This window comes from Balaenoptera borealis (assembly GCF_965194805.1).
Source record: "Balaenoptera borealis genome assembly, chromosome: 10".
Lineage (NCBI taxonomy): Eukaryota > Metazoa > Chordata > Mammalia > Artiodactyla > Balaenopteridae > Balaenoptera > Balaenoptera borealis.
This window is the reverse complement of record NC_138874.1, coordinates 117,678,971-117,705,207: the sequence shown is the minus strand read 5'-3', so window position 1 is coordinate 117,705,207 and position 26,237 is coordinate 117,678,971. Positions and strand designations below refer to the sequence as shown.

At 58.9% G+C, this 26,237-nt stretch overlaps 1 protein-coding gene across 2 annotated transcripts in view; it reads right to left on the bottom strand.

Moving 5' to 3' along the window:
- Positions 1-12,470, bottom strand: part of KNDC1 (kinase non-catalytic C-lobe domain containing 1) — a 57,364-nt gene extending 44,894 nt beyond the window's left edge. For both annotated transcript variants that reach the window (XM_082408561.1, XM_082408562.1), the window contains exons 1-3: positions 12,164-12,470; positions 5,798-5,996; positions 5,463-5,521 (exon numbers count right to left, since the gene is read on the bottom strand). In XM_082408561.1, the coding sequence (XP_082264687.1) occupies positions 5,463-5,521; positions 5,798-5,996; positions 12,164-12,265 (360 nt within the window). In that variant the 5' untranslated portion in view covers positions 12,266-12,470. The remainder of the gene's footprint in view (positions 1-5,462; positions 5,522-5,797; positions 5,997-12,163) is intronic.
- Positions 12,471-26,237: the final 13,767 nt, after the last annotated feature.

Here is a 26,237-nt window from a genome sequence, read left to right as displayed (position 1 = left end):
GCAGACTTGCTCATTGCAGGGCGGCCACAAACCTTCGGTTTGTAAAAAATGCAGTATCTGCAAAGCACAATAAAGTGAAGTGCAGTAAAGTGAGGTCTGCCTGTATCACAATAAAAAATAAGAAAACCCCAACCCATTCTTTCAGAAGAAATCCCAACGGAAATAAAGAAACACCTAGAGGGATTTCCCTGGTGGTCCAGTGGTTAAGACTTTGCCTTTCAACACAGCGGGTGCGGGTTTGATCCCTGGTTGGGAGCTAAGATCCCACATGCCTCACAGCCAAAAAACCAAAACATAAAACAGAAGCAATATTGTAACAAATTCAATAAAGACTTTAAAAATGGTCCACATCAAAAAGTCTTTTTTTAACAAAATAAAGAAACACCTAGAAGTGAATGATACTGCATATGCCGTGTGGCAAAACTCGTGTTCGGAGGGAAATTCTTAGCTTTAGGTGTTGACCCTAATATTAGGAAAGAAGAAAAGCTCAGACTGATGAACTCCGTGTCCAACTCAAGTTAGGAAAACTCACTAAACTCGAAACAAGTACAAGAAGAAAGAGACTGGAACATAAGAGCAGAATTGATGGCGAAGAAGAAACCAAGACGGGACAGGAGACCTCACACCATACAAGGTGGGCTCTGTGAAAAGCTGATGGAAGAAACTTTCACGTATGGAGGTTTGGGGAAGTCGCTCTGGCTCGTATGTGATTTGGCTTGAACTTTGTGCTGGCCAGAGCAGCCTGTCTTTTTTTTTTTTTTTTTTTTTTTTTAAGATACCTGTCCCTGAGCTCCAGGAGGGCAAAGGGAATAACAGTCATTTAATAATATTAATAACAATAATTACACTCATTACTGACATTCACTGAGCACTCACTACACGAAAGGCTGCTAAGGAGATCAGGGCTACAGGACATCAGAGAGGTGAGAAATCCCCACGGGATCCAGTGGTAGGGAAGGCTTCTGGAAGGTGGTGGACTTGACGGGTGCAGAGAGGAGACCCAGCAAGTCCTTCTGGGGGCAAATCATTGTGCACTCACCACTGCCATGTTAGCTGCACTCACATGCAGCCTGTCTTTTTAAAAAATTTTATTTTATTGAAGTACAGCTGATTTACAGTGTTGTGTTAATTTCTGCTGTACAGCAAAGGGACTCAGTTATACATATATGTCTTCTTTTTCATATTCTTTTCATGATGGTTTATCACAGGATATTGAATATAGCTCCCTGTGCTCTACAGTAGGACCTTGCTGTGTATCCATCCTGCATATACTAGTTTGCATCTGTTAATCCCAAACCCAATCCACCCCTCCCTCACCCCTCCCTCACCCCTCCCTCACCCACCGCCCCCTTGGCAACCACAAGTCTGTTTTCTATGTCTGTGTGTCTGTTTCTGTTTTGTAAAGTCCATTCGTGTCATGTTTTAGATTCCACATATAAGTGATATCATATAGTATTTGTCTTTCTCTTTCTGGTGTACTTCATTTAGCACGATCATCTCTAGGTCCATCCATGTTGCTGCAAAGGACATTATTTTATTCTTTTTTATGGCTGAGTAGTATTCCATTGTGTGTGTGTATATGTGTGTGTGTGTATCACATATATATATATATATATATATCACATATGCATATGTATCACTTCTTCTTTATCCATTCATCTAGAGCAGCCTGTCTTAAGGCCTGCTGAACACACACTGTACAACTGCTTTAACCATTAAAGAAAAGGATGCATTTAAAAATCAAAATGGAGTAACTGTGGTTCAGGCATCCAGGATGGAGCCGGGTGGCTGTGGACGTGGTTTCAGACACATTCCTGCATCCCTGAGAACTTGAATTCAGCACTCTATCGGACGCAATGACACCACCAGCCGTTCTCAAAACAGTATCCGCCAGCAGCTGCCACCCACAACCTTAGGTCTCAAGTCTCTCCTTGTAACTATGCTACCATTTCAGACCCCGACCAATCATGCTTAACCAGCACCCTTACTTCTTGCAGCTCCAATCCTAATTCCTGACAAACAACTTAAGGAATTTTGTGGATTTTGCCTTTATAAGCCTTCCCCATTTTGTAGCCTGGGGAACATGATTCAAGTGCTTCTTGAATCTGTGTCTCTCAGGCTATAGTCCTCAGTTTGGCTCACATAACTCACATAACTCTTTCCTTTCCTATTATGAATTGTTATTGATTATTTCTGTCGACAAAACTAAGAAAATATATAACCCGCCCCCCCCCTCGGCAAGGCTGGCAAGAGAAAGTACAAATAAATTATCCAAGGAGTGGAAGAGGGCACCTACGATGATGCAGTGATTCAGAAAGGACCTCACCTGCAACTTTAAAAACACAGGTAACAGTGGGTAAATTTTTAGAAACATATGGTTTACCAAGAAGCTGACTCAATAAGAAATACACAACAGATAAATCCTGTAATTATTAAAAATAGAGCAGCAATTAAAAATCTTTGCTCCAAGGAAACAGATGGCTTCATAAGTAAGTCTGACCAGACTTTGAAGGAACAGACCATCCCATTCTTACATAAACTATTATACGGCAAAGGAAGCGGGGGCATTTACATACAGCCAGGATAGTCCTGATGCCTCACACAAGTCAAAAACATCAACAGAATGGAAAACTACCAGTTCACGCGAGAAAAACACACAGAGACCCAAAGCAGGCATCAGTCAATCAAATGCAACGGTGTAAAGAAAAAATAGGACACAGCCAGTTTAGGTTTCTCTAAGTAGGAAAGGTTGATTTAATGCTAGAAAATAAAAAAGGGAAATGTTAACATCTTGATGATCATTTCAAAGTATGCAGAAGCATTTCCTGATAAAACTCCATCCCTCTGACACAGTGGGGACCTCAGGGGGCCGCTGCAAATGTCATCCAGGGTGGGGAGGCGGGAAGAGCTCTCTTAGGATCGTGGAGAAATCACTGACCCCGTCACACCGCTGCTCCAGGCCCACTCAGGACACTTGGCAGGGCAACCTGGCACCAAGCCTTTGGGGACGGCGGGATCAACACTGCCTGCCGCCTTCTGCTGGTGATTTGATCAGTTAAACAGAAAAACTACAAGACTCTATAAGTTATCAGAAATAATAAAAGAATTTACCAAGATGGCTGATGTGAGAGTAAGATGTTAAAGCGAACTGCATTTCTGCAGACTTGCCCCAAAGAGCAAAAAAAGGTGATTAGAAAGATGACCACCCATTTAGAATAGAATCAGAAAATATTTCATTCCTGAGAATAAACTAGTAAAGGATATCCAAGTAAAACTTACAATAAAGGTTTCAAAATGTTACTGAGACAGTAAATTAGAGCTAAATAAATGAAGAGGTATAACATACTATAGGGGTATGAATTCTCCCCAAACTGATCTATACATTCAGAGCCATTCTAGTCAAAGTGCCAACAGAGCTTTTCCTGGAACTTGATAATAATTCTAAAATTTATGTGGAAGAATAAAGAGTTAAGAATAGTCAGAACGCTTCTGAAAAGAACAGGGACTGGGCACGTTCGCTGTGAGATGCTGGGCTCGTGGCGGAGCTGGGGCCAATAAACGCCGCTCTAGTGCAGGGGTGGGCAGACCCCCATGGACCAGGGCAGAGGCCCGGGAAGCAGACCCATCTTTGTCCGGAACTGGGGTGTACATGGCTTAGGTGGCGTGTACCGGGGCCAGCCAACAAACAGCTGGGGGCAACGGTTATCCATATAAAAAAAATGAACTTGGATCCTTGCCTCACATACATAACAAATCAACCTCGGGACCGCCCCGCAGGCCCAGTGGTTAAGACTCCACGCTCCCAATGCCGGGGGCCCGGGTTTGATTCGAGCCCTGGTTAGGGAACTAGATCCCACATGCTGCAACTAAAGATCCTGCAACTAAAAGACCTGCCGAAACTAAAGACCCGGCACAGCCAAATAAATAAATAAATATTTTTAAAAAATCAGCCTCAGGCGGATTAAATGTGAAGAACAAAACTTTAGAACTCTTGGTAGAAAATGTCAGTAAATATCTGTTGGATCTTGAGGCTGGCAAGGTTTCTTAAGGCACAAAAGAACACAGTGAAAGAGAACAATAATCTGACTATATTAGAAATGAGGAACTTTGTTTCCATCAGAGGATGCCTTCAGGCAGCTTTTCTCAAAGCGTGGTTCCAGAGGCTAAACAATGTCCCAGCAACAGGCCGTGGAGGCTGCCGGGGCCGCGGGCCTGTGCTGTCACAGCAGACCGGACGCAGACGCGGCCGTGCGAACCCAGGCCTCCGCTGAGCCGGGCATTCAAGAGATTTACAAACGTGTAAAGCGATGCCACTCTCCTCACTGTTTTTTTTTGGAAGGGAATATTGTTATTTCTCACGAAAATATGTTATATGTGCTAACGTGCAATGGGTTTACAGTTGTCATTGAAGGAATTAATAGGTAGACCTTTTACGCATTTCTCCGTTTTAACCTGTAATACAGTGAGTACTGGCAGATATAACCCACACAAACAAAGCTCTTTGGGCACTCAGTGATTTTTAGGAGTGTAAAGGGTTCCAAGAACCAAAAAGCTTGAGAACCGCTGCCTTCAAGGAAGTGAGACACGCGGTGGACATGGCATTTGCAGTCCTGACAAAACGGACGAAAATACAGGGAGAAAAGCTGAGCAACTGGAGAGAAATGGGCTCTCCCACAGAGGGGGTCCCCAGCCCACCACCCGCAAGCCCACTGTCCTGACGGACAGGAACGCAACCCCTGGCGATCCCGGCGGAACCGATCCCGCAGGAGCGGGTGAGGGGTCCCTGGGCGCCGGTGGGAGCGCACCTCAGGCAGCCCCGTAGGAAAGAGCTGCCCTGCTCTGCAAGCGACCCCGCCGCCCCGCTGGGAGCTCTCGCTGGACACACGGAGGCCACGCGGCGCAGCACGGACCCCACCAGGCCTCCCCCCACGAAGGACACGACACCCGGTGCGGAGGAGTCTCGGGAAACCACATAAAAGGAAGTTCCAGAAGCTAAGACGCGGCAGGAGACTCCTTCTAGAAAGTGGAAGCAGCACGAGGGGCCCCTCCGTCCTCTAGGTCCCCTGCCCGCCTCGCTGCACTGGGGGCGCCCGGGGGCCCCGGGGGCCTCGGCCTGCCTGTGTCCTGGGCGTGGCTGTCCCCCACTCTCGTGGGTGATTCTCCGGGGCCGCGAGCCGCCCCTGCCCGTCCCTCAGAGGGCTGCGACCCCCGTCAGTCGCCCCCGGTAATTTCAGGCGCTCTTCACATCTTAAATATAGTAAATCGCACTCGGGCGACACGCTACGCGCTGTAGCGAGGAGCACGCGGCCGGACGCAGGCTGTCGCCGCAGCCAAGTCGCTGGGGACCCCAGGGCACAGAGGTGGGAGTGCCCCCGAAGCCCCCGGGGTGCCGACCGCAGGCATTCACTGCCGCCAGGTGACGGTCGGGGGGTGCCGGGCACTGGCCACCTGCTGCCACTTACCTCAAAGGTGTTCCCAGTCACGTCGAACTCCGGGGGGACAAAGGCTCCCTCGGGGTCGTCTGGGAAGGGAAGAGAAGGCGCCGGGTCACACGGCGACCCTCCCTTCCCACTACCCCCGACCTGGGTCACTGGGGAAGACAGGCTTCCAGGCTCTCCCGGGACGGGGAGCTGCGAGCACCAGTGCGTCCCGAGCCCCACAACGGCGGGGGGGGGGGCAGAGGTACCAGCAGGTGACCACGGAAACCCGGCTCTGGGACCATCGGCCCAGGGCGGGCCCGCGTCCCCTCGGGCCGCTCTGCGCTCCCGTTCCCCGCGGGCGCCGGCCCAGGCCTCACCGCTGAGTTGCTCCATGAAGCACACGTTGCCGCTGGTGTTGAAGGCCAGGGTGTCGGGCGTGATGCACAGGGTCTGGAAGAGGGCCGAGTGGGCGACGCTCCTCATGGACCGGCTGCACTCCAGGCACACGGCCCAGGCCTCCTGCTCGCTGAGGCCGCGGTCCCGCAGGGAGAGGATGTCGGCCAGGGACACGTTCTCCTGCAAGAAGGCCTGCGCTGAGCTGCGGGCGCCTGCAAGGGGCGGCGCGTCTGGGGACAGGCCCCCGCGGCCCCCAACGTCCAGACGACTCCCGGAAGCAGATGCCACGCCGCAACGGTTCATTCTATGTCGGGAACGAGGTTTTCGGCAACCAGACGACATCCCACGGTTCCCGGACGTCAGAGCCACAGAGCGTTTGCTGCACCGTCAGCTGCTGCTGGAGAGGCGTTTGCCCAGTCTGCCCTTCGTCCCGGACCGTGCGGCCCCCGGCCCAGGGGCTCAGCACACAGACCTCGGGGGGCACGCAGGGAGCCTCACCTTTTCAGGCTGTGAGCAGGTGAGTGGATGCAGGAGTGAGGGAAGACGGAGCTTTGCCACGAAGGCACAGCCGTGCGCGGTGAGTCGCCAGCCCGGCAAATGCGACGTGAGCCCACGACAGTCACGGGGCACGCGAGAACACGCCCACGACCCCCCGGCTGCAGAGCTGCCGGACACAGTCACGTGGCCCCCGCACAGCTAGACTCCGAGGCCGCCCACCCAGCGGGCTCCACCTCCAGGTCTGACTCAGCTGTGGTCGTGCCACCCACACTCACACACACACACACGTGTGCGCACAGGGCGTGCTAACACAATCTGTCCTGTGTGTGTGCACAGACGGACCCACGCCAACAGGCACACAGCTCTCACACATTTACTTACTAACTTCGATGCACAGGAACGCAAAACCCACACATCCACACACGTGCCCACGTGTTCACGCAAGTCACACATGCACACACACATTCATCAACGGGTGCACACAATACACAGGCTCACACATCAGACACCCTGTACCTCACAGCCCTTTTCTGGCCCATTGTTTGACGCCCTGGTTAGCTCCGTGTATTTGTGTGTTCACGCACCACCAGCCTAAGGAGGGGAGGGGGACTGAGGGAGCGAGGCTGGGAGCTGGGGCCTGGGGGAGCAGGCCGGAGGGTCAGGAAAGGTCCTGGACACCCAGACTCAGAGGGCAGGGTGGAGAGTCAGGGTGAGTTGGGGGTGGAGGGTCGGGGTGAGTTGGGGGTGGTACAGAAGAGAGGTGCCCCTGCTTCCGCCCCCCCCACCTAGCTCTCCCTCCAGCCTCCTTGCTCCATCCTCCCAGCACACAGGATGTTCTCACGTGTAGCCAAGCTGCCGGGTCCTAAAAGGAGCCTACCATCTCCTGCCCTTGAACTTCTCCCTCCTGTACTGCACGGGGTCCCTTGACCACAGCAAAGATGAAGGGTTTAAACCAAGAAAGAAAGCAGCAGCACGAGCAGCCGCCGCGTGTGTGTTTGGCCAAGCAGCGTGCGGCGTGCGGGGCGGCGGGGGGGCTGCAGGAGGGGGACGCGGCAGGTCTGCCCGTGTGACTGGGCTCATCCCACGCCTGTTCCTTCTCAGTTCAGGGAGGGGCTCAATGACATCCTCCTGGGCCCTCCCAGCTCTTCCTGTTGGGGGGTGGTGGTTAAGATGGAGGAGGAAAAGGCAGCTCTGAGAGCAGAGAGCCCCTTGCTGGGCTCCCTTATTGTAGTGACCCTGGGTGGGGGGTGGACGGGGCATAGCAAAAAGCAGAGCACGCGATTAGACTGGGGCGGCAGAGAGGCTCGTGGACCAGAAATCTCAGCTTCCTGGCCTCCCGGCTGTGTTCCCCGGGTTCGCTGATGAAAGGTCTTCCTGATTTGGCTCCACCTGGGGGCCTCTCTGCCCCACCCAGGACCCCTCACGACTCAGGAGAGCCCGAGGCCCCCCGGGATGCCCGCGAGGCCTGGTTAGAGAGCCACCTGGGCGCTGTGGGCACACACGCACGCACATGCACGCGTACACACACAGGCCTGCACCGTCAACAGCCCGAGGACCCCGTGGGCCTGGTTACTTAGGAGGGTGAGTGTGCGCCAGTCCCACTACAGCGGCCTCGCTGACTCTCCACTGCCTGTTGGCACGCAGCTGTGACAGATGTGCTGCCAGGAGATGGGAGCCCAGGGCAGAACCATGGCACGGCTTCCTGCTCAGGCCCAGGCCTCTGCTGCCCCTGCCCCGCAGAAAGATGCCCTGGTGAGGTGGAAACTCCTCGGGGAAGCTGGAGACCTGCACCCATTCATGGCGAGCACCCGCTGGGGAGAGCACCTACTGGGGGGATTCTCTGCGCGACTCTGTGGGGTGACTTCCATGGGTCCTGAGTCACTGCTTCCGTGGGGCTGAGGCCTCCACTCACTGGTCTTAACCCCTCCGAAACCCCACTGTTACAACGGGAAGGCGGGATTCAGCTGAAGCAAGTTCCAGGACAGCACCGAGGGACGCTGCAGGCCCCCGACACACCCAGGGCAGGTCTTGCCACGTGACGAGGGATCCCGGACACTGCGCCCACGGTCACCTCCCTCTGGGACCCGCAGCCCGCCCCTCTGGTCCATCCTGCTCTGGCCCAGGCAGCAAGAATGACCCTTCCTTGCCTGAATCCACGGCCCAAGTAGGGCAGGCGGGGGTGCTGGGCCGCCTCGGCTGATGGGCCAAAGACAAGGACAGGGAGAGACCGGGAAGCAGGTGTTGGCCATTTAGGCCCCCTCAGTCCACCACCCGCCCCCAAATTCCAGCCCTGATAGATGGGAGCCTGTGCTCTTCCCAGAGGGGCAGTTCATTAACCCATGGGCCCTGAGCCTCACGCCATGAGGCCCCGATCCACACTCAAGGGGACGGTGCCTGGAGGCCGGCAGGGGCTTCACGGGCCGAGACAGACGTTTGTGTGTGTGTGTGTATGTGTGCGCGGGGTGACATGCTATGAACAGAAGAGCCAGCGAGGCTCCTCCAGATGCCTGTGCTCCAGCCTCACCTCCGGGCACCCACCAGGGGCTGCTGCAGGCTTGGGGAGACTTCCCTCCTGCCACTGCCCACGTGGCCTGACCTGGTCATTGCCGGCCAGCTCCATCTCCTGAGTATAGAGCCAGCCTTCCGGGCAGACCCAGAAAGCCTACCGGAGCTCACCCCTCACCCCTCACTACTGCCCAGCAAGGTTCTGCCTGGGTGGGCTCTGGGGGGAGATCTGAGGGGGAGACCACCCAGGGCAGGAAAGAGGGCCCCCCTTGCAACTGTGTGGGCATAGACTCAACCCCCATCCTGGCTGGGAAGGGGGCTTGGGAGGCAAGAGGACGCGGCTTCCCAGGGCAGCCCCTGTCGCCAGTCGGGGTCCTAGAGGGCAGTGCTGGCTTCCTGCCGCGGGCCGCTGTCCAGTGACGGCAACACGCCGGCCGTGCAGGAGCTTCTGCCCCGCAGACGCAGACTGCGAGCCAGGGCCACGTGGGGGCCACAGGACCCATGGGACATTCTGCGTATTTCAAATGCTCCCCATCTGCTTTCAGATCCCCAGGCCCAGCCCAGCTCCCGGCCCACAGACGCTGGGGAGATGCCCCGCTGGACTCAGGAGGGATAAGAACGCTCCTTACCCCTTGGGGGAGTCTGGGGACTGGGAGACACCCTGCCCCCTGAAGGCCCCTGAAGGCCAGTGGCACCGCCTGCCTCCCGATGGCCTGGGGTCTACCTGATCTGCAGCTGCTCTGCCTGATCCGCACCCCGGCCTTCGCTTGTACCGATGCAGTGGTGCTGCCTGCAGGTGGCCAGGGACTGGGCGGGCTGTGACCTCCAGGACCTCGCTGGGCGGTGCCGGCCCCCTCAGCACGCCCCCCGGGTGGTCTCCGGCCCCGAGTTCTCGAGCTCATGCGTCACCCGTGGGTCATGTGTCTCTGGGGCAGGTGCCCAGACTGAAGTTGCTGGGACCCAAGTGCAGGCATCCCCACTCCACTATTGGATGCCAAACTGTTTTCCAAAGAGGCTGGTCCACTCCATCCCCCCTACACCCTGGCAGAGAGGCAGGGCCGCTACCCCCCGCTCCCCGCCAGCTCGGGCCACTGTCCAGCTTTCTGGTTCTCGCCAACCTGGCGCTTGTGGGAAGGTTTTCGCAGTGGGTGTATTTTGCGTTGCCTGATTATAACGAAGTCAAACATGTTCTCATATGTCCACCAGCAATTTGGATTTTCTCTGGGGTCACAACAGGGCACGGACGTTCCAGGGGCTCCTGCGGGGTGGGGTCCACAGGGTTCTATTTCCTGAGCTCGCTGTGGTCAGTTGATATAATTAGCTGTATAACCAGCAAATGCCTGTGCCTCATGTGGCTTGTACAGTCCTGGGTCTGGCACCCACCGTCCCTCCCTGGAAGCTGCCCGCTGTCCTTGGCCACGGTTCCCTCCGGGGGCTCCTCCAGCACGGCCCTCCTTCCTCTCACGCAGGACGGCTTTTCGGATACAACCTGACTACACAACGCTGTCCCAGGCAGCCACATGTCCCTGGCGCGGATTTAAAACCTTCAACACCAACCACACCCAGTGCGTGCAGGAAGCAGGGACATTCCTCCTGTTTCACGAGAACACGCCCAAAGGCAGTGCCTCTCTCTCCAGGGAGGGTGCGAGAAGTTTGGGGAGCCCCGAACTTCCCGGCTGAATGCTACTACAAAGGTGGCGTCCCACTTCACCTGGAGGTGACGGCCACAGGATGATGGGGACCCCCGGCCCCATGCACTGTGCACAGCTGGGGGCTGCTCCAACCCCGAGGGGCGCTGGGGACACTGTTACCAGGAGCAGGCCTCAGGGCACGACCGCAGGACGGACGGTGGGCTCGGGATTGAGGCTTTGCGTCCAAATCCCGGCTCTGCCTCTCCTGTTCATTTGCCATCAGTCACCGGCTCGGTGTGCCAGGCACGGAGAGGCCCTGGAAGTGTGGGGCAGCCAGTGCAGAAAGGCCGCACGTGGAGAACCACATTCTGCGTCTGCCTTGGAGAGTGATTCGGGGGGGGGAAGTGAGTCTTCCAACAGACACTCTAGAAATGCATCCTTCCGGGGGGAGTGTTTGAAGGCTGAGGGCTGGGAGCACCCTTTCTTGCTCCATCACAGCCATGGAGATACCCACAGGGTTATTTATTCCCTTGCCTCTCCTCTCCGCAGCCTCCTCTCTCGCCGAATCCAGGCCACGGGGGGGGGGGGTGGGGGGTGGGAGGAGAGGCAGCACCACCCCCCCGGGCACTGCCTCAGCAGCCTCCTCAACAGACTCTGCCTCCAGAAGGACTGCTTCTAGGGCATGAGCCCCTCTGTCCTTAGAACCAGCTCTGCTGGGGAAGTGGGCAGGGTCCAGCTGAGGGCGAGGGACCTGGGGACCGCAGCTTCAGCTGTTATGAACCCCCTCTAGCCCAGGAGGGGCTGGCCAGGTCTGCTTCGCTGGCGGGCCTGGCCAGATGGGCACGTGGAGGGTCTTGTCATTTAGAGGGCAGCATTGCAACAGCGCTCTGTTAAGGGCGCAGGGCGCCAGCAGACCCCACGGATGGGCGCCTGTACCTGCTAGGGACTGGGAGGGCCTCTGCACAGACCCCCAGCCTTGGGAGACTAGAGGGTCTTCTTGGGAGCAGCTGTGTCCTCTGGGGGCCACCTCTCGTGTGGCGGGGACTGGCTTGTTCAAGGGCCACGGAGTTTATTCATTTGACCCCAAACCACAGTCTGTGGGGCACTACGGGGAAGCCAGAGCTACAGGGACAAACCCAGGCGGGTGGGGAGGCGTCTCTGACAGAGTTGCGGGCAAACTGGCCCAGTTAATGGCCAGAAGCCCCATGTGACAGAGACCCTGGCCCCTCTGCACCCTGGCTGGGGGCTCAGGACTTGGGCTCCTGACTGAAGGCCACTTTTGTCCTCTATGAGCAGGAATCAGCCCTCAGTCATGGGGGCCCCCAGCTCCTGAACAGTCTGGCCTGACTGGGCTCTGCTGCCCGGAGCCTTCCATTGACCTCCTAGGGCCTCCGCAAGGAGGAACACAGACAGTGCTCGGGCCCTGCCGCTAAGCGCCCCCCACGCTCATCCCCCCCCCGCCCGCATCTGTAATCCGGAGCCCACCCCCGCAGGGCGCCAACTTCTTCAGGGACAGCCCACCCGCTGCTGTCCCAGGTGGCATCCCACGGTCCTGTCCCCTCTGGGGGAAACGTTAAAGGCTGGTGCTGGTGGTGAGAACGGCTTTGGGATCCCCCTGCTGCCAGGACCTGGCCCGGGGCAGGGGGCCTGGGGACTCTCCGCGAACCCCTCCGTGGGGAACGGTGGGGGTCCCAGCGCGCGTCGGGGGCTCACCTCGTCCTCCGGCAGAGTGGGGAGCGGCTCGAAGTCGTAGAAGTCTAAGTCTTTGCCGTCCTCCTCGTAAAAATCCGCCGCAGCCGGGTCCATGGCCTGCATCCTCCGCGCGCCGCCGGCGGCGCCACACTCTCGGTCACTGCCTGAGCCGCCGCGCTCCGGCCGGAGGCGCACCCGCCGCCCGAGATCTACGCGGGGCTGGCGCCCCCCGCCTGGCCTCGCCCCTCCAGCGGCCTTGGCGTCCCGGCCTCCGGCTCCGCGCACAGGCTCGGGCTCTGCGAGCCGGGATGGCTACGCGCGCACGGCCGCCATGGCAACGCCCCCCGCACCGCCCCCCGCGGCCCACGCCGGCCCCGCCCCCGCCGCGCCCCGCCCGCGCGCTGCCGCAGTGTCACCAGAGCGGGGAGGGGGGTGGGGACACCTGGGTGCGGAACTGGGGGTCGGGGCAGTCGGAAGGCCGTGCTCACTTTGCCGGGCAACTGGGGGCGACTGGGGCCTCCGAGGGCGTTCTGGGGACTTTGTCCCTCGGGGACGTTGGCCGCTTTCCTGAGGGATGCACTGCGGGGGGCGGGGGGAGGAGGCCTGTGCGCGGTTGGCACCATTTGGGGGCGGGGCCAGCCTTGTGGCCGGTGTTCCTGAGCGGCGCGTCGCAGGCAGCCGCAGGCTCTGTGGGCACACGGATGGAGGGCCGCGGCCCAGCCCGCGGAGAGTGCCGTGCGGGTGGTCCACCCTCCACCCGGTCCCCCTCGCTCCCTGCCCCCGCCGGCAGGGGGCGGGGCTGCCGCAGTCCACGCGGGGAGGGGGGGAGGGGCGGCTGCAGGGGTGCCCGGGAGGGCCAGGCAGGGCTGGGGGGGCCGGGCAGGGGGCGGGGTGGGGTAGAGACCAGGGAGAAGACCCGTCTGAGCGGTTGGGGTCTGGCCTGCCCCCTTCTTGAGTTAGGGTCCCATGCATGGGGGACCAATAATTAGAGCTTCATCCACACCTTGCCAGCCTGCCTCCTCGGTGTGGAAAGGAAACCAAAAGAACTGACAAGCTCTCCCTCAGTTTGGCATTCCTGCTGGTTCGTGACTAACCCCTTCGCCGCCCCGTTAGCGTCTGCTGGCTGGGTTTCCTCAGCACGGGGACGAGCCTTGTGCCAAGCCGGGGCCTGTGGCCGGGCAGAGAGCAGGACACCCCTACCCCAGCCTGGCAGAGATCCAGGGTGCCCCCTCACAGTGAAGCAGAGAGCTGGACAGCCCAGCCTCCACGTCTTCCGCAGGAGGGTGACGGGTGGGCGCCCTCCCCCGGCGCAGAGCAGGGGGTCGGAGCTCCCACAAGACGGTGGGCACTGCGGCCAGGCTCACAGCAGCCACTCCGTAAACGCTCCTCGCGAAGGAAGCTGACTCGCCGCGGGCCCTGCCAGGTCCGAGGCTGCAGGGCACTAATTCCATCCCGGCTCGGGTCTCGTGGCCCCAGGGGCCCCGCGATGTGACCCCAGGCGGGCGAGGAGCACCCGGCCAGGGGAGAAACAGGTGGGCAGCGAGGCCTCAGGCTGGCGGCCGGGGTGCCGGCAGCCCCACCTTGTGCAGCCCACCCAAGGCCCCTGAGAGAAGTGGGTCTGGCTGTCTGGGAGCTGGGAGCAGCAGCCAGGGCGGGCGGGCGGGCGGGCGGGTGGGTGAGGGCAGCAGCGGTTGGCGAAGATCCGTCTCAGGATGAGTGCCTGGGCTGGCGGTGGGCACCACCCGGTCTCAGAGGGAGGCAGGCCCTGCTCCAGAGCCCCGGGGCTCCAGCTGCATCCTGTGCTCGGACCCTGGGTCCACGGAGCCGAGCGCCCTGCCTGCAGGGTCCCTGTGCTGCAGGGGCGGGGGGCTGCCCCTTCCCTCTGTCCCAGGCTGGCGTCGAAGGCTGTTGAAGCCTGCGTGTGGCCTTGACACCCCTCACCCGCCATCCAGCCTGAACACCCTCCGGGGGTCTCAGCTGTTGTGGGCCCAAAGGGAGGGTGCCGACGTTGTCACCTGGTTCTCAGGTCTCCCTGCAACCGGGCCCGGGCTCTGGGCTGAGGGCTGAACTGGGGGGCGGGGTGCAAACCCCTAAACTGAAGGAGCAGTGTCATCGCCAGTGCTTCTGGGCCTGATGGCATTGTCTACTTTGGGAAAAGGTGCATCCAATTTGGGTAAAATACAGAACAAATGGGCTGTAGACGCCGGCTGAGTCAGCTTTGGCTGCTGCAGCCTAAAAGCACTTAGTGGGCATTTCCCATCTCCTCGGTCAAGCAGGGACCAGGGCGCCTGGGCCAGCGGGAAGGGGCCGGCGGGAGCCCTAGGGAGGCACCTGGTAGGGGCCGCATTGCCCTTCCTTCTTCTACCCGCCTGCTTCTCCAAAGCGTTTGTGGTCACTGGTCTTCGTTGTTCAGTGGAGTGACCGGAAGCTTCTGCTGGGTGTTTTGTGAGTCTCACTGTGTGTTTGCACACTTGCCCGCGTTTATGGCCAGCTCTGCTCCCTGGAAGGGCGTGGCACCCTGTGTCCCGGTGCCTCGGGCGTGCTGGGTGCTCGTCAATGTTGGTACACGACTGTGACATTACTTTCGAGATAGACCAAGTCCAGATGGGGCGCTCCCAACCTTCCCAGAGCCAATGGGACAAGGACGTCCAGGCAGTCCTGGGCGCCCACTCAAAGTTAATTTCAAGCTTAGCTCCAAACAGGCCGAGAGCCCTCACGAGCAGCCTGCCGCGAGGGCCCGCTTGCTCCGGCCTCTGCGCCAGCCTCTCCCCACCACCCGCACGTCCAGCACATGCCCAGTGAGCAAGTCTGCTTCCTGGGACTCTTAGGTGCTGTCGGAATCCTGCAGAGGCTTCCTGGACGCACGGTCAGCTCCACGGCCAAGGCCACGGCCTGGCGGAGTCCCGTCTCCTCACCGCTCTTCCCTGACCCGTTGACTCACTCTGCTCCACCCCCATCTCCTCCAAGACCCTCCGTCTGTCTCCAAGCAGGTCCTGGACCGAGCGCCCTCCCTGCCCACCGCCGAGCCTCAGACCTCAGCCCTCCCCCGCCGCCCTCAGTGACCAGGGAGGCTGTACTCCACGCTAGGCTGGGCCCTCGCCACACGTGACCCCAGGCGCGCTCTCTCCTGGCTTCCGCCGTGCAGTCAGCGGCTCTCAGTAGATCAGGCCGAATGTGGGGTGGGAGGGAGTGGTGCAGGATGGGTTTTCAAAGCTCTTGTTTTCCCTGAAAGAATTTTGAGAAGCTGTCACACCACTTGTACATTTTGAAGTCGACTCTACATTTTTGAAAAAATAAGAAATGTAAGTAATTGCAAAGAATGTAATTCTGGCATGGGATAATTATTGACATTTTGAAATAAAGCTGTTAGTCACTCCTGTAAATATATCCAAGGACCTAAAAACCAAAGTGGTTTTGATACCCATTATCAATCATTTAGAAAAAAACACATAAACGTGTTTTTTTTCATAGTCGGAAATCTTCGTCATAACATTTTCCTTAAACTCATTATTGTTATCTAACTTCGGCCAGAATTTTATCCTACTGTGATATATTTTTATGCTTGAAAATTTCTGTAGATTCTCCATAATACTTTGCAACAAAAATGCATGTAAGTTTTAATAAATTAAATATTTATTAAGTAAAAATTTTAAACATTTTTGTTTCCAGTGACCATGAGACTCATTTTACAGTATCAAAATATTCTGACCATGTTTCTCCTGGCGGTAGGACCTAGACCGCTGACCTGCTTCTGCTGGGGGAGCCTGTGCCGTCCTGTCACTTGGTGGCCGCCACTCCGCGTCTGTCACTTGGTCTCTGCACACTCTGGCTCGCCCCTGTGCTGCCGGCCTCCCTGAGCGGGTGAGGGCAGGAGGAGCCCCTTCCCCGCTGTTCTTCCCAGGGCGGGCAGCTGGGTCCTGTTTCCAGCCCCCCAGAACCAGCCTCATCGTACCCCAGGGACCCCAGCACCCATGGGGCACCCTCCCCAGAGGTCTGGGCCCCGGGCTCTAACAGCCCTGCCCCCAGGCGTGCTCCTGAAGGCACTGTCCCCAAGGACCCTCATGCCCCTCTTGCCTTCCAGCACCTGCTTCCCGTGCACATGCTCTCTGTGGAAGTGACTGGCGCGGCTGCACCGCCCACAGGTCCAGACCAGGTCCTTGCACTCACGGGTGTCGTGTGCGTCGGCCGCCTCCACGTCCTCACAGTCACGCAAACGTGCAGCTGAGTCATGAGTCACGGGCTCAGCGCGTGAGGGAGCTCATGGCTCCCAGGAGGGGGCGCAGACCGGGCTCCAGGGCTCGTATCTCCCGGCACGCGCTGCCCACGCCCCCGGACCAAGTTCCTCGCCTCTCGACGCGCGCTGCAGTGCTTCACAGTGTGGCGGATGGGGTGAGGTCGCTACCCACAAAGGTCGCCAGTCCAGCTGTCCTGCTACGGAGCATGCCCGACTGGGAGCATTCAAAGACCCCAGATGCAATTTCTCACACCTGGGGAGCTTGAGAGAGACTGGGGTCCCCTCGTGGATGGAGCTGGCAGGGCCCTCATCAGAGGTGGGCAGAGTGATGGGGGGACCTTGGTCAGGAAGCTGCGTCTCTAACCCTTCCCCCCCAACACTGTGATTCTGATGCCGTCACATGCGAGCTCCCTGGGCTAAACCACCCGTCTCTCTAACCCTGACCGTGGGTGTCCCATGCCCCCACCACACTGCTGGTCTTTGCTGCCCCTGTGAACACGCAGGTGACATCTTGGCTCCAGAGCTCAGAGCTGGGCTGGAGGTCTGGGGCTCCACCTCGGAGCTCCTTGGCTCCGGTGTGGACACCTGTCCGGCATCAGGTGACGGCAGTGAGCCTGCCTTCTGTTGGGACACAGATAAAGCTGCCAGCACCTGGGGGAGCCAGCCCCAAGCAAGGGGGAGTCACAGCCCGTGGAGGGCAGGTCCTGGGGGTGCCAGAGAAGGGCCGCTGGGAAACTTACTGTAAATTGCAAATCAGGACATCCAGGGAGAGAGGGGCACCCTCCTGACCTATCAGACAGGATAGCAGGCAACGTCCCCCCAATCCACCCCCTGCACCCCGAGGGCAGTCACTGCCCTACCCTTGCAGAAGAGACTTCTCTACTCTCTTTTTTCATATAGTTTTACCACTAAGCATATGTCGTTAAAGAAATAATTTAGTTTTGCTCATTTTTTTCTTTTTTGGTAATTTGTATAAATGGAATCACACTGTGTGCATTTTCTTTTTTCGTCTGGCTTCTCTCGCTCAGAGCTGTCCTGGGAGCGGAAATCTGCTCATTGTTGTTACTGAATTGTGTTAGATACATGAATCCACCGCTGACAGATGTCTGCGCATCCAGACATATTCTAGGTCTGGGGTGTCATCTGGCACGTATTTTGCTCGCGTCGTGCACCTGCACGTGTTCTTGCCGGGTCAGAGGTGATGCTCGTGTCCAAGTCCACGCATGCGTGCAGTTGCCCAGCCTCAGTCTGCTGGAAAGACACCGAGGGCGCACATGTGTGAGTCTGTCCATTGGCCTGTGGTCAGCCTCGCAGAAGTCCCCATGCTCCGAGTCTTCCCGCGCCCCCGCCCCCCTCCTCCTGCTTTTCCTCCAAGAATGTCTCGGCTCTTCTGGGCCCTGTGAGAGCCCGCCTGCTGTGGGCCTTCATGGTCCTGCTGGATGTGAGCGGGATTGTGTGGCGTGTGCATGCCACAAGCCTGAGGAGCGGCAAGTATTCTAGCCCCGAATGTGGGTCTTTCCCCTTAGAATCCGGCTCCCTTCCTGTCTCTTGATAATATTTTGTGGTTTTCTGTGAGGAGGACTTGCATTTCTTTTATTGTATTTATCATGAATATTGGGCGTATTTTGGTACTATTGTAAATTGTATCTTTGTAAAAATTTTGTTTCCTGTTTAGTGCTGGCCTACGGGAGTCAAATGGGCTTTTTTTAAAAAATTAATTTTTATGGCGGTATAGCTGGTTTACAATGTTGTGTTAGTTTCTGCTGTATAGCAAAGTGAATCAGTTTCAAATTGGCTTTTGTCCGATGACCTTGTGTCCAGCAATGTGCTAAGCCTACTGAGTGGTTCTGATCTGGAGACTGACTTAGATTTCCTGTGAGAGCGATCACACTTCCTGGGAATAAGCTCCGCTTCTCCGTTTCTCATCCTCACCACGCCTCTCCCTGCCCTCACTGCCCCGATGGGACCCTAGCGCAGCGCCGAGCAGACGCGGTGAGACGGTCCTCTTGGCTGAGTTCCCAAGGTGAGCAGCTGGGCTTCGCTTCTTCACCGTCAAGGATAATTTTGCTTTCGGTTTTTGTAGGTTAATGAAGTTCCCTTCTATTGCTAATTTGCCAAATGTTCTTTTAAAATCACAAATAGATGTTGAATTTTGTCAAATGCTTTTTCTGTGTCTATTAAGGTGATGGTTTGATCCTCTCCTTTATTCCGTGAGTGTGCTAATGTCTAAGGTAGACTAATTTTGTTCTCTGGGAGCAAATAGACCCAACTGTGACACATCGTCTCCTGCAGATCTCGGTCCTGTTGGACTGCCGCCCATGGTGCCGGGGGCAGGGCACCTGAGGCATCTCTTCCGCTCCCTCCACTGCTCTGGATTCTCTGTAATGAAAAGCTTGGCGTGGATTTCGGGTAAGTTCGGAGGGTCCCGGCAAGGCTTAGCCCTTCCCTGCGGTGGGCACGCCCGTCCTGGGTCTTTAAGTACAGCAACACCTCTCACGGGGACTAGCATTCTTTTTCTTTGTTTCTGTTCATGGAACCAATTTCAAAAAGGGTTTTTGCTGTGATTGGTACCCCTGCCCCCAGCGGAGGGGCAATAGTCCCTTTGTAATGTGAAGGGGGTCCGTTCATTTGACAGGCAGGGCCAGCTGAGACTTTCTTGGCCCCTAGACTGGCACTGATCCTTCATAAAGCAAATGTTGATCTTTAAAAACAAAACTCCAGAATAAATCCAATTAAACCCAGTTTAAACAAGACATTGCCAAGACGTGGAGCTTATTGGCTATTACCCCTATGTGCGAAAAGCAGAATTGGTTTAATACCGTGGGTCCCTGTAAGCAAAATGCTGAAATGCCACCATCTTTCCTGGATGGTGATGTCTTATGTTTCTTGAAAAATAGCAGAAACTCCATTTCATTCACTTCAATGGGGTACATTTCTCAGAAAAAGGTGAAAAGATTTGAGACTCAGATACACAGTTATATTTTTCCTCTTTTATCTGTTTCTTGACATACTGAACACAAGGACCCTTGGGCCACAGGGGAGCAGGGCACAGGAATTCCCTGTTGTCCTGGGTCTCCGTCTCCCCTTTGCTCCAAACTCCCTGAGGTTTCTTCCCTTTGGAGATGCCCTGCCTATTCCCAGCGTCCTCTTCCCAAAGTCTCTGCAGGACACAGCTTTGGAGACTTTTCCACGGAGCTGGGGACACGGGCTGAGCTCCTAGGCCTTCTCAGGGGTCCCTCGGCCACCGCCCGTCAGCGCTTCCCACCATCTGACTCGTGAATGGGCTTTTTCTTTTTCTACCAGGAGGTCAGTTCTGTCATTCATCCCCAGGGAGGTTGGCTCCTCCCTGGGTGGGGTTCGCAAGCCCTGCTGGCCGTGACCCTCCTCTTGTGATGCAGCTCTGCGGGCGGGGGCTTGCTCTCCCCTGGAGCCCGAGGCCAACACCTTCTGTGTAGGATGTTTCCACGCAGCTCATGGAGCGAGTTCCGCGTGTTCACGGACATTCCAGAAGGTGCTCCTCCCAGGCATTTGTACTTACCTGCCACAGTTTTTGGAGCATTTGTAGGAAATGAGAGAATTGTTTCTTTGCTTGTCCGTCATCTTTATCCTATGAGCTCAGTCTGAGGCCTTGAAGGAGGCTTCACCTGGAGAGCTCCATCCATCCGTCGATGCCACTTCCCTGGTTCAGGAGGGGCCCCTCCACATCCTCCTGCGAAGTTGGCTCCGAAGGGCCCCTCCCCACCCACTCCGGGTTCCCAGCCCACACGGAGGCCACCAGCGTCCCCAGAGCTTCCCAACTGCTCTCAAGCTGTGAGGACGTGGACCAAGTGGGGAAGAGACGTGGGTGGTGGGCTGCAGACAGACAGCCGAGCCTGCCACTGGCTTGTCGTGTGAAGACGGAGGGTCCCTGGCTGACGGACGACCCCCATCTGCCCCTCGTCTGGTGCGGTGGCGGATGCAGGCTGGGGCCCGGTGAGCGTGGCCTCTGCGCTGCTTCCCTGGAGCCGCCGGGGGAGCTGGTCACGGAAGCTGTGGCTCTGCCCTTCCTGACTGTGTGACGCTGGGCAATTTGCTCAACCTCTCTGAGCCTGCTCACGAGGCTGGATGTGAGCATTTGACAGGTGACGCGTGAAAGGCACCTGGCCGGGCCCGCTTGGTCACTTGGGTTTGGCTGCGAGCGGAGGGCAGGCGGGAGCGGAGACTGTGGGTGGAGGAGGCTGCTGGCCGTGCCCTGAAGGAGGCTGGGAGCTCGCTTTCCCCGGTTGGCGCTGAGTCGGGAGTGGGGGGAAGACAAGAGGAGGGAAGGTGGGGGTCCGGACCACATCCTGTCGCTGTGAGCTGGTTGCAGGTTGTGGGCAGGAACACTGCCACGGGTAGGGCCGCTGTCTGCTGTGAACCCCGACTGCCCTGCACCCTGCAAGGGTTCCTGGACCCAGCGCCGCGGGGCCGAAGGGACTGTACACCCGCCGTGGGTCCCCTCCTCCCCCAGGGCCTCGCCCCCTGCCCCAGCTCAGATGTGGCAGCTCTTTGTAAACTGTGAAGTGCGGTGCACACTCCTGGACCTCTTGGCCCAGCCGTGGGGCAAGCATGACGGGCACTTCGGCGGCCCCATCTCACGCTCCAGCGTTTCCGTTGTTATAGCTCGTGTGTCTCCAGCACGAGAGATAAGGTGGCTGCTGATCTGTCTGCAAACTGATTCTGGCAGGTCCAGCGCCCCTCTGCCCGCTTCGCCCGGCTTGGGGTCATTTCTTCACCTGGTTTTGGGCTGTCCTGTCCCTGCGCCCTGTAACGGCCTTGGTCGCTGGCTCTGGTGAGGACCCGGCAGATGCTGGGCGTGGACTGTCCTCTGAGTTGTGTGTCAGCTCAGCATCCCCAACACCCACACTGGGGCCACGGGGGGGCCACCAGTAACACTGATTCTGTCTCCATTTAAGATTTTGATGCCGGTCACCGTGGATTTTTTGGTATCAATTTTGGTTTTTTAAAATATTGTGTCACAACATTTCTTGCTTTATTACTGAGTTTTGGGGCCCCTTAAATCTTGCTCTGAGCATCTCACCCGCCCGGCCCCTCGAGGCGCTGACAGCTTCCAGCCTGTGCTTCCCGCCGGACCCCGCAGTCTCGCCCCTGGGGCTCTGGGCTCCCGGCCCCCCCCCCAGACCCTTCAAGCCCTGTGCCCTCTGCCCTGGTCCCCAGGCCTCCCCATCCTCTGCCGATGCTCCTGAGAGGCGGTCTCAGCGTCTGACCAGCCACGGGGGTCCTCCTGCCTTTGCGGGCCCCCCAACATTTGTCCAGGATCCATCCACGCAGCGGCGATGGCACAGACAGGCTGCCCGCAGGCCACACAGAGCCCGCTGTTCGTCAGCCAAGTCCCAGCCGCACTGCGACCCCCTGGCGGTGGGGGCGGTCTGTAAACAGCCGGAGGCCTGCCTCCACCACCCCACCACCCCGCGTTTGGAGACGTTGGCGTGGGGTGACGTGTGTAGAAGCTGCGTGGCACCAGCTGTCTTTGGGGCCCTGGTATCCCTCACGCACGTGTGTTTCCTCGGGAACCTCCCACACAGGGGCCCCGAGGGTCTGTTCCCGGCTCCTGGGGCCGGCGACAGTCTGTTCCTTATTTGTCATCACCCATCTCATAGCCCGTGTGGGCAGCTGGGGTGTCAGCCCCCCAGGGCAGGGCCCAGCTCCCGGACTGTCTTCTCCGCTGGGTCTCCAGGGACCAGCCCCTGCAGACTGGAGGGTCTGTAGGACGTGCATCAGCCCCCCAGCAGCCCGGGTTCCATGGAGGGAGGTTCTTGGTGTCCCATCGCCTCCCTTGGGGGCACGAAAAGACCCTGCCACACACCTTCCACTCAGCCTCTGGGACATTGGGGCCCCTGGAGGCACGGCTGGGGACCCCCTGGAGGGACCTGGGCTCCTTTCCCGGAGAGGAAGGGCTCACAGCAGACGGGGGCTGCCAGGCCAGATGGGAGGGAGGTCAGAGCCTCAGTGGGACTGAGACAGGCTGGGACCTGGGACCGCTGGCGGCAGTGCTGCAGTGCCTGCACCTGGACACACGTCTCCTGGAGCAACAAAATACAAAGAAACCGTGCGGGACTGAACAGACCTGCGTGGGGACTTCCCTGGGGGCCTAGTGGGTAAGACTCCGCACTCCCAATGCAGGGAGCCTGGGTTCGATCCCTGGTCGGGGAACTAGATCCCGCATATGTGCTGCAACTAAGAGTCTGCGTGCCACAAAGAAGAAGCCCGCATGCCTCAACTAAAAAAAGATCCTGCGTGTCGCAACTAAGACCTGGAGCAGCCAAAATAAATTACATAAATAAATATTTTAAAAATACATAAATAAATAAAATTAAAAAAAATTAAAATAACTGTGTGCATGCACAGTTGGGGCAAATTCTGGACCCAAAAGGTACAAAGAGGCCAAAAAACCCAACTTCCACTTTTGAAGAGCCTGGAGCAAAAGCAGGGAACTGCCCCTGCCCCCTGCACACAACATCACCTACGGGGTGGACAGACCACCGACGCCACCCTTCCGGCCCGACCCCTGGACACGCCCCTACCCTCACCCCATATAAGGAACCAGCTCGCGCCCTCTCTTCCCCGCCCCGCCAGGGAGCAAGCAAGCAAGGGGGTGTGTTGTTTGTTCTCGCTCCCCCGGCTGCAGCAGGGGCCCCAATACAGCCTCGCCTGAATTTCTTGTCTGGCCTCTGATCAATTTCAATTGACTGGGGAAGGCCAAGAACCTTGGTCGGTAACAGGACCTGCTTCTGGGGGGAGAAGCCTGGGGTGAAAGAAGCCTGAGTGTGCACGTGTGTGTGTGTACACAGGCCGCCGTGTCTCTCATGTGCTTCCTTGCACTCCTGTGTGTGTGTGTGTGGGGACACGCGTGTGCTTATCCGGGTGTGTCCCTGAGCAGAGCTTGTGTGTGCGCCCGAGTGCACCTGTGTACCTGTGTGTCTGCGGCCTCCCCTGCCCTCTGAGGCTGTGGCCTGTGCAGGGACCCCGCCCACCGTCCCCAGGGCTGCTGAGCTCCTGGCTCCTGGGCTGTTCTGCCCCCCGGCTTCTCCGCCGGAGCACTGCTGAGGCCTGTGCCTGCCCCGCCCTGACTGACCACACGCCCCTGGTCTCCCACCTGAGACCCCAACTCCACGTCCAGTCGGCCCCCATGACCTGGGATCTCCTTCCCGAATCTTATTTCTTGGATCTACCGCGGCCCCAACCCCTTGCTCCCACCATGTCCGTCCTGTGCCGCCCACCTGCTCCCCCGGCCCCGAGCTCAGCCCTGCGGCCCCCTCTCCGCCCTCGGTGGGGCAAGGCCTCCCTGGTGACCAGCGGCGCCATGCAGGTCCGTGCACCCCAGAGACGGCGTTTCAGTCTCACGGGCTTTCGTAAGAGATGCGGATCGTCTGTCCTTGGCCCCAGACTTGCCCCAACACAGACACATTTCTCCTGGATCTGAGTGACTGAGACTCGACCCTGGGACCAGGCCACGGATACCGGCTCGTGCGAGGACCTGCGCTCCAGGACCCCGGTCACACGCGCCTGAGTTGCTGGGCTGTCCCTGACAGGGGCCACCCGGGGGTGTCGCCAGAGCTGTGTGTGTGAGAAGTAACCTGCTGCCAGGGACAGGGGAGTCTTGGCGTCTGTGCACAGAGAGTGGATATAAACCAGTGTCCCTCTCAGTGCATCCACCCAGGGCGGCGGGAGGGCCTGGGACCCCCTGGGCGAGGGGGAGGCCGTCCGTGGCCAGTGCCCGCCTGGGCCTCCGAGCAGGACAGAGCAGAGCCGAGGCCGCTGGCGTGTGGTGCCCGGGAGGCTGGATGTGAGGGCAGCGGAGAGGACGGTGGAGCCGTGACCCGGTGGGGGAGATCCAGAGAGCCCTGCCCCCCACGCCTCCCAGCCACCCTCCCTCCTGGGTGCCAGGGTTTCTGGTCCACCTCCGACGCCAGGCCAGCGCCTTTGGATCTGCTGTCCGGCGCCCTTAGAGGACTGTCCCTGGGGTGGCAAGTCTGTGCTCAGGGCGCCGGCTCCGCGGCTCATGGGAGGCCCGGGTAGGTGGCCGGTGGGCCATGGGACTTGGCCACGTGCACTCCGGCCCCAACCAACACCCCCTGCCTCCCAGCCCACCGGAGTGGGGCACGCGGAGCCGTCCTGCCACCAGCCCCACGCCTGCAGGCTGAGCCGCCCGCCGCGAGGTGGAGGCCCGCCTCCCAGAAGTGGCCGCATGGGGCCCTGGGTCACGTCTGGGGGAGCCCTTCTCACCCGTGCCGAGGGGTCTCCCGTGTGCCCCTTCCTGCCACGGCTGCCCTCCTGAATGGCCGAAGCTCTCCGATTTGGTCCTCAAGACCCCCCAACGTGGCCTTTCTGTTCCCCTCCCCCACCGGCCTCCCCAGGCACCCACCAGGGCCACGCCCTCCACCCTGCAGCTGGCGTGGCTGCCGCGGCACTGCTCCCCGTGTCCCCACAGGGCTCTTACCCTGTCCCTCTGTCCCACCTTCTGGGGGGATGCAGAGCTGGCCTCCAACAGGACCAGAGGTGCCCCCTCCCCAGCTTGCAGGCCCCAGAATGTTCTTTGATGTTGGATCCAACAGGCAACTTCATGCCCCGAGGGGCCTGATAATCAATCATGTAGTAAAAGCTGCTGCTGAAGCCTCGGCTCAGAGACGAACCCGGGGGTGTGCAGGCCAGGGCGGGGTTGGCGGCCACCCTCAGAGGCAGCACACGCACACCTGCTGCCCTGGATTCAGGCCAATCTTGGCCGGTCAGCCTGTGTCCAGCTGCCGGTGACACCAATGCCTGAGGCCCGCCAGTACCCCTCCCCACCTGGGAAACACCGAGGGTCTCAGGGCGGGTGGCAGGACTACAGGGGCAACCTGGGTGCCCGCAGGGCAGATGTGGCCCTGCTGCAGCCACCGCGTCTCTGTGTGGCCATTCACGTGGCTGGCCGTGCCCCTGTCCAGGGCCCCGAGAGCTGAGGGCGTGGTGCTCCTGCCAACGTCCCCAGCCTGGCAGAAGACAGGCCTCCCAAAGCGGCGAACACTGCTGCTGCCACCCCAGCCCCCACAGGGGGCCCAGCACGACGCACCAGCCCCCGGACGGCTGCCTTTGCAGACGCGACTCATGCCCTGGGACCCCACCCCCCCGAGGCTGCTCCTGGGCCCCAAGGCTCTCCTCGACTGTCTGCGTCTTATAGAGCCCAGCGGGCCAGCAGGATGAGAGACAGTGGGTGCCCCCCGAATCCCGGTCCAGCCCCTTCCTGCAGACCCAGCTGAGGCATTGCCACAGACCCGGAGGGGCTCCCAGGGGTGGCTTGTTCAGAGGTGGCTCAAGGGGCTTCTTGGAGAAATCGGGGAGGGGGTCGGTGGAGGTGCCCTTAACTGAGCACCAACGCTCCCCGCGGACGGCAGTGCTGGCCGGACCTGTGGGCGAGTGCTTTCCAGGTCCCCAGCGGATGACGCCACACCAGCGCTCAGGATGGACCGTGACGCGTCCCCGGCTGAACCACTCAGGAGAGGGCTGCTCAGACCTGCCAAGTTCCCCGAGTCCTCTGGGCTGATTGAGGTTGTCACGGTGACCCTGTGAGGCCGCCAGGCCTGCACCCTGGTAGTCAGACAGGAGCGCACAGCAAGGCCAGGGGGCTCTCTGTGAAGGGCCTGTACACGCACGCACGCACATTCCCACACACACACGTGTGCTCTTCCTGCACTCACACATACAACTCAGGCACCCACACGCTCACACATGCCCACTCATCCCCACACTCACACCTCTACGCAGCCATATGATCCAAACACAACGCACACGCACATGCAAGCACACACACATGCATGCACTCACACGTGCACATGCTTTCACTTG